Raw genomic sequence first — 8034 nt, 5'->3', positions numbered from 1 at the left:
GCGTTAGGGCGCGGGGGCCGTGGGCGGGCGGGCTGTGGCTTTTGTAGGGTCCCTCTGCAAGCCCCTCGCCCCGGGGCTGGGGAGGGAGAGCAAGCCCACCCGTCTGCACCTACCGTCCCCTCCCATGCGCGTCTCCTGGCTCTCTTTCGCGCAGGCGTTATTGCTTGCGCCGTACTCCTTCACGCTGTCGAAGTCCGACATGCTGATGTTCGTCCTGTAGCTCCCGACGGACACCAGGTCTGTTAAGAGGGAGCAGACAGATACCCCGCACGCTTGCTCAGGGCCGGGGCGAGCGCCTCGGCGTCCGGACCACCTCTGCGAGGAGACGCCGTGCGATGGCACGTGCAAAGCCCCCAGAGGGGTGGTCTCTGTCGCAGCCCGGGCACCCTGTACGCTGGGTGTCGGAGCCGTACGGGTGATGTCAGGGGCAGAAGCAGGGTCCCTTCCTGGCGGGTCCCGGGGCAGCAGCTCAGCCCGGCAGAGACGCCCGCGTGCACGAAATATTGCCTTAATATTGCTGACACTTCTTAAGAGACCAGAAAAGGCGAGGACTCACCAGATCTCTTCAGCTGCCTGTATTTAAAGACGGCAAAAGCCGTCACGAGGATCAGGAGCACAGCACCAACAGGGCCCAGGACTAAAACGAGTATACTGGGGCCATGGCTTTGGTCAGAGCTGGAATGGAGGGAAAGGTGTATCATTAAGCTGTGAAATGCATTTTTTTTTTAATTATTCAAGACTGAATAATGTACATGAATTTCCAGCAGTCTAAAATGTGTATATAGGATGGTACATCTGAGTGTGATGCAATTCGACTGATGAACTGGATCCCAGCACATCACAGGGGAACAAATACAAATGTGGGACAGAGGCTGTGCCAAACCAGCTACATCAGCAGCTGGGTTATAAATGTGTGAAAGAAAGCTCTCTAACCTTGACAGAAGTATTTTCAATTAGTTCTTCTGTACCTGGAATCTCTAATTGTTCCCTTCTGAGACTGTATTTTCTTACTTGGGCTTCAAGACATCTTGCCTTTTGCGGTAACTTTTTGCTTCTTTTCCTATGATGTTTTGAGCTAAGTTCTTTGGGGACAAGAATTTCTTTGTTGCTAAACCACACACACGGTGTGCAAACACCGTACCAACAATGGGTTAATAGAAACGTCACAAAAGTGATGAATGACAGAGGCTTGGAGAGAACTAACCTTTCCGAGGCAGCTGCGCTTTGCACCTCAGCGTCGCTGTAGGCTCTTCCTTGGGGAATAAAGCCGTCCTGGGCAGGGCTGGGGGCCTTGGCATCGCTGGGGGCATCGATGTCCAGGGGCTCTAGGCTGCGGTCAGCACCGCTTCCTGCATCCCGGGAAGAAGGGTGGTTAGTCGTGTGGGCAGGAGCACGGAGGTGGTGTCAGAAAAACTAGTTGGCTGTATTTGGTGCATGTGGAACTGCAGCGGGTTTTGGCTGTACATGAGAGGCTCTTTAAAATGGGGTTGGGAGATCTGGAATAATCTTACTCCAACTAATTTATTAGCAAAAAATCTCAAGTAGGCTCCCTCTGCCTATATATTTTTGAAAAATATCTTGCGTTTGTAAGTTCTGCCTCTGGTATTTCCAGAACAGATTTTTGAATACTTGGCTTGCTTTTCTTTCTAGCTCTTTGCCTACCAAAGACAGTGAAATGAGGTTGTTTCTCTCTACCTGCTTTTGCTTTGACTACCATCCACTTAAGACGGTTGCGCGTGGGATATCTAGTGCTATGCTTTTTCTCTGCTCTGCTTCTAACAATATTCCTTACTGAGAAAAACATCTTAACTCCAGAATACTGCACCAAGTTGAATCTTAAGCCCCTTTGCTCTCCCAGGAGAGCTGGGGATAGCCCTTCCTTTCCTGCTGCCTACTGTTTTCCTGTTTATTAAGATAATAATCTCCCTGGAGCAAGATGCATCTCTGAACTACATGCAGCCCTTCACCTGACAGGTGTCAGATGTTGCTTAATCTAAATGATGCTACGAATTATAATAGCAACAATTTGTAAGGACAGGGTTTAAAAAGTAAAACTGGGTGGAAGGAAGAGATTTTTAGACCAGTGGGTTTTTTCATGGCTGGGGAGCAGAAGCCAGCGAGTGGATGCAAACACCTATGACAAGCTGTGCAGCACCGGGGTGATCTCGGCAGCCGGTCTGGGAGGCTGCCGGGACGACAGCACTTCTGTTTTGTGGTGCTGCAGCCTAGTGGCTATGGAGAGGACTCTTCTCCCAGCAGGAGACGGCACGATTCTGCCGGGAGGAGAAAGCTCCTGCCCGCCTTTGCCTTGGAGCTCACCTTCAGTCACCCGCAGGTAGACTGCCATGGTTTCCCCGAAGAGGCCATCACGCTTCACTCCACACCAGTACCACCCTTGGTCTTCCTTCGTCACCGAGTCAAAGCTTAGGATAACCGTCTTGTTGTCAGCGTCACAGGCAACGCCCGGCCCCGGCTGCCTCTGGTCAGAAGCGGGCATGGGGGTGCAGCTGGTGCTGCTCCACCTGCACCAGTACTTTTGGTAGGAGTAGTACTTGCAGGGGTAAGAGCAAGTTAAATCGACCTGTGAACCCACTTGTGCGTTCACTTCCTTCTTTCCCTTCAGTCCAGGTTCTCCTGTGAGGGCAAAGAGAACATCAAGGCTGATGTTAGTGGTTTCAGTGGTGGGAATGGCAGCCGACAGGTAGCGGTGCTGCCAGAGATGGCAAAGCAGGAGATGTATCTTTGAGGGAAAGTGCTCCTTACATTGCTGAATTAATGTTAAGGATGCGGTATACGCATTTCTGAGTGGAAGCTGGGTGTTTGTTTTTTTTTTTTTTTTTTTTTTTGCAAGGCTTAAGAAATGCTTGCATGAGGAAGTTTTGTGAACACTTTCCCATAAAACTGAAAGCTTGTGTTTCCATTTTAAAGCTACCGGGGTGTGGTATTGGGATTGGCACAATGTTTCACCTTATGAGATAAAAGGTCAGAGTTGGACCTCTCATCTCTTCCTGAAAAGCCAGATCTGCTCCTTTGGGTGCTTAGGAGGTTGTTTTGTACCTACTGAGCAGGCAGAGAATTGCCAGCGTGTGAGCTCGTACCGTCTATGATCTTCAGCTCAGTTGATGATTGCTGCTCCTTCTCCTCGTTTGTCATGCACCAGTAATAGCCTTCGTCACTGCCCTTCAGCTGGGTCAGGATGATGGTGATCGTCTTGTTATTCGGAGTATCGTACATGGCCACTCTTCCTTCATACAAGCGTGCCACATACCCGGAGTTGTCTATGATCCGAGCACACCCATTCTGTCTCCACTTGCACCAGTACTTCACTAAGGACCGTTTTAGAGGCTCATAGTTGCATTCAAAAGTTGCTGAACTTCCATTTACTCCAATTATTGTGGGCTTTCCTTGAGGAACATTTGTCTCTGGAGATAAAAATGAAATGAGCAGCTATACATGTCTAACTTTTGCCCATGTGGCACTCTCCCAAGAGAATATTATCAGATCAAACAGAACTGTTTTGGCTAAAGCAAGGCTAAGTGAAGCTCAGGGGTGCAGACAGTAGGAGACTGTCCTTGCACTGCTGGGAATTGGCCCTAAAGTGTCTGTCAGGACTTTCTTTTTCTTTTGTTGTTGTTTTTGCGTGGTAACATTTCAAAGTTTTGCTCCCTTTGCTAGGGGAGGGGCAGATCTTCTCCTTTCTACATCTGCCATTTTGAGATTTAAGGAATTAAGACTTGAAGAGACAGTTTGCTTGTCTCAAACTGGTAGGCAGAATTTGCCTTCTGAAGTTGGGCTGGCCAGACTGGGGAAGATAGCTAGCCACTGCTGGGAAAGTAAGTCTTGATACAAGCTTTATTAGTGATGGTTTAGTATGTTGCAGATAGCTAAATGAATAGAAAGATGTATCTAGATGAGAGGATAGGATAATGGCACTCTGCAAAGGGAAATCAAAGTTCTTGTTAAATAAAGTGAGACTGCTCGTTACGCTTCTGAAGAGAAGCAGAGATGAAGGGAAAAAGCACCGGGAATAGCTTACCCTCATAGACATGCACGTCCAGCTCCTTTGTTTCTCCGTCCTCCCCATAGGAGCCGACCCCGCACAGGTACAAGCCAGAGTCCTCCCAGCCCATGTGAGTCATCACGATTCTGAAGGAGCCTGGAGACTCGTCGTTGCTCAGCAGAACTCGCCCTCTGTAATCCGCATCAACTTTCCCGTGACTATCGACAATTTCACGGCAGCCGCTTTTCTCCATCTTGCACAAGAATTTCCTCATGCTCTCATTCTCCTTGCTGAAGCTGCAGGACATGGTCAAAGTGCTGTGCAGCTTCACGTAGAAGAGCTCAGCTCCCTCGGGTACGTGTGGACCTGTGCGTACAGAGACACCAGTCAGCGTCTACCGCCTGCTCTGTTGGGAACCGTGTGTGACTCCCCCGTACGTTGGAAGGCTTTTTTTAGCATAGGGTTCCTCTGTACTTTGCTATAATACGTGGTCACGTGCCGCTCCTGGTCAGAGCACGGTCTGTCCAGCTGTGTCCCATGTCTGTCGCACGTTTTGGGACTGAGGTCTCTGTGCTCTATCGCTGCCTGCTCTATGGTGGGGCTTCTCCCAAGAGCCTTCTTGCCCGGGGCCGTGCCACAAGTCCGCACCGTGCTCTGCAGCCTGGGCCTTGCCCAGCAGCGCGGTGCCATCCTGCATCTCGTGGGCTTGTGCACAGGCTTGCCTCGCGCAGCCTCAGCCGTGGGTTGCAGGGTACGTCGGAGTGACGGGCGGTTCTGCCCTCTGACTGCATCTCTCTAGGCTCCGGTGGCCGAGGTCAGCAGTTTCTAAGCAATGTTTGCGACCTTAAGATGTGGTTCATTTAATCTGATTTTTATGCCAGATTTTTGGTCAAAAAATTAATTCTCTGTGAGCACAGGGGAAAATCAAACCTCCTGTTTCCTGAAAGCATGGACCATCTTGAGCTCTTAGACACTGTACAGACTATCTGTGGAACCTTATTAAAAAGGGGGGAAAAAAGTAAAAGAAAATAATACTTTAAGGAGCCCCAAGACTGTAATTACCTTTATAAACATCCAGACTGACTTTATGGGAAAGCCCTCTGCCATTGATGCCAATACCGCACTGGTAGGTGCCTGCGTCTGCCATTGTAAGCTCGGAGAGGTTAATCTGGAAGTTTTCCGCCTGTGGATAGTCAGTGATGAAGGGTCTGCCTTGGTAGCCTGGAGCAGTGTAGCCGCTGGTGGAGACAACGGTCATGCAGCCCGTGGCCGACTCCCTGCACCAATACTTTCTGTCGTGTCTGTTCACACGGGTGGGAGGGTAAAAGCATTTCACGGTAACCGTCCCATTGAGCAGACCGTATACCTGCCGAGGTCCGAACACCGGGCTTGCGACTGCAGGAGGAAAACATGTTGGCTGTGAATGTCAGCTGCGCTACGCAACCCAAGGGGACTGCAGAGCAGGTCGGGCGCAGCGGGGCAAGCACAGACCCAGTGGTGGGCAATGACGGGGGGTAGAGACACTCCCTGAACCCGGCTTCCCCCTTAGTAATGCCACCTCTGGTCTTAGGCCACCCATAAACACCTCTGCCCCAGACAGGTTACACTTACTTGCTGCCTTGGGGGGGTATCTGCTGCTTGCGGATTCAGCTGGGAGGAAGGCGAGCAGGAAGATAGACACTAGTAAAGTCATTTTTCTGGCATTCCCTGGAAAAGGCACAGAAGCTGGTGGGTAGTCACATCTGCAAAATTATTAAGTTAAATGGTCAAGTCATCTTAATAATCCTCGTGCCTGGAGGATATGAAGGTTGTGGCTACTTGAGCTAGAGAGAAATACAGAACTTAATCACTTTTGTTGAGCAGTTGAATGGGAAAGAGGGAGGTGATACCTCTGCTCTTGCCTGTGGTGCTGCATGGCATCGTGACTGCCCGTGGGTCTCATCCCAGCACCCCAGCCTCCCCTCATGTAAAATGAGGGGAGTTCTTATGACAAACTCAGTTAATGCAATGCCTCCAAGCCACCAATGTGTCCGTCGGAGCAGAGTGGCCCGGGGACAATGTCCCTTGGGCAGGCAACAGTGGCAATGTGCACAGCATAAAAAGCAATTTTGGCCAAAGCAGAAGAGACTTGATTCAAAATCAGAAATGGTATCTGGTTCTATACCTGTAAATCAGAACGGCCCATCACAAGGCTGAAGTCCAAAAATGGTCCAAAAGCCGCTGAGCCCTGGCAGGCATCAGTGTCAGGTGGCAGCCCAGAGCTCAACTGCTCACTTGACCCTTGCCAGGAGATAATGCTGCTTCTATCAGTTAATAGCTGGGGTCATATTTTCTTTCAATCTTATTCATGCAGTGGAAGGCAGGCTTGTTCACTTGTGAACCTGAGTGCCAAAACCACTCCTTGGGAAAACCTGCTGCCACAGGATGGTTTGGTTTGGAAAAGGCCTCTGAAGATCATCTAGTCCAAGCCCCCTGCCATGGGCAGGGGCACCTTTCAGTAGGTCATGTTGCTCAAAGCCCCATTAACCTGACCTTGAACACTCCCACTGATGGTATCTACAACTTTTCTGGGCAACCTGTTCCAGTGTCTTACCACCCTCACTGCAAAAATTTCTTCCTTATGTACAAATTCCTTCCTTATGTCATAGAGCAGGGTTCCTGTGTGAAGCCTTGTATTTAATTACTGCTCTTCTTTTCCCTGATCTTTTCAAGGACATGCAAAAGAGAAGAAAGGTAATATTTTCATCTCTACTTTTTTTTTGTTTCCTCAGCTGCTGGTAAAGTTAGTGAGATGCAGGGATTTACCCCCCACTGCCCATGCCTCCAAGAATCCGACTTAAACCAAGTAAAGCACTGTCCTACCTGTATATCCCAAATCTACTGCACCAAAATTAACCTTTGGCCAGGACTCAATGATGGCTATTGGGGAATGCCAAACCAAACTCTGTGTCTCTTGAAATGTGTCCATAGTCTTCAGGATGAATATTTTTTACCTTCCCCTTGTTTTGGACTGAGTGATGGCTCAGAACAAGCCAAGGCTCTTAATTCTCTAAACCATTTTCTTTGGCCTGAACTGAGCGTGTTGTTGGACACTGCGTGGTGCAGTGGTGGGAATGTGCATTTCCTGAGCACGGCTGTTGATCTATTCGTGTACTCCACATTCTAGAGAAAATTATACGTGCCAAGTAAAGTCTTTATAAACATTCAGAGGAACTTGATTTCAGGGCGTCAAGTGACAAAATTTTATTAAGGGTAATTCCCGGTAGAAGAAAAAGGCTTTTATTTCCGTGATAAGATGAAAGGTGTTCTGTTATGCTTTCTTCCTTGTATTGTGACTTTTAATTGCTCAGTGGCCACTTGTCCATGGCTAATAATTAACTCACTGAGCATGAAAAATTTTCTTTCATACATATTGCAGAAGTAGCCAGTAAGGCAAACATAACATATTCTGCAGAAAGCAAACAATACGGCACAAAAAGGGCCTTGGTATTTGCCCCTTGCTAACAGCAGTTCCTCTGGCTGATGGTCACCTCGCTGCCTTCCACCGCTTGCTCTGCAGTGCAAGCACGACCTCAGTTCAGCTTTCCCCTTCTTGGCAAAATTTGAATAATCTGTTAGTCTGATTCCTTCCCAAAGCAATCTGCTACTTCAGGGTTCCTGACGACACTGTGTTGTCAGGCGGGGAAGGATTAGCAAGACCTCTTTTGATAAAGAAATAGCTGTGTCCGGAAAGATGTGTGCAAGAGTGGTGGCATCAGGTTCTTCATATACATGCTAGAGCAGGAAAGAATTTTTACATCTCTCTCTCTGAGGACACGTGTACACTCGTGCCTGCACAAGAACAGCGGTTCCTGTGTGCTTGCATGACCAACAGCTGCAATTTGCCTCTAGTCGTGTTTTCTCAGATGCTGTTAAAACCTTCCCCCACTCACTGAATGGAGAAAACTCCCATGTAGAGCAAGTCTGAGCAAGCACAGCCACTGCTTACGTAAAAATCTGTGCTGTACTTCCATGCTGATCCACTGAGCTGGATG

General features: G+C 48.9%; 1 protein-coding gene across 1 annotated transcript in view; it reads right to left on the bottom strand.

The window, feature by feature from the left end:
* PIGR (polymeric immunoglobulin receptor) overlaps nt 1-5693 on the bottom strand; it is a 6852-nt gene extending 1159 nt beyond the window's left edge. Inside the window, 10 exon segments of the mRNA XM_010289074.1 lie at nt 114-239; nt 557-652; nt 655-675; nt 1205-1274; nt 1276-1349; nt 2320-2634; nt 3099-3422; nt 4037-4366; nt 5063-5388; nt 5608-5693. Coding sequence (XP_010287376.1) covers nt 114-239; nt 557-652; nt 655-675; nt 1205-1274; nt 1276-1349; nt 2320-2634; nt 3099-3422; nt 4037-4366; nt 5063-5388; nt 5608-5693 — 1768 coding nt within the window.
* Nucleotides 5694-8034: the final 2341 nt, after the last annotated feature.

Source organism: Phaethon lepturus, unplaced genomic scaffold (genome assembly GCF_000687285.1).
Source record: "Phaethon lepturus isolate BGI_N335 unplaced genomic scaffold, ASM68728v1 scaffold19076, whole genome shotgun sequence".
Taxonomy (NCBI): domain Eukaryota; kingdom Metazoa; phylum Chordata; class Aves; order Phaethontiformes; family Phaethontidae; genus Phaethon; species Phaethon lepturus.
The sequence above is the reverse complement of the archived record's forward strand: the minus strand, read 5'-3'. Positions and strand labels throughout refer to the sequence as shown.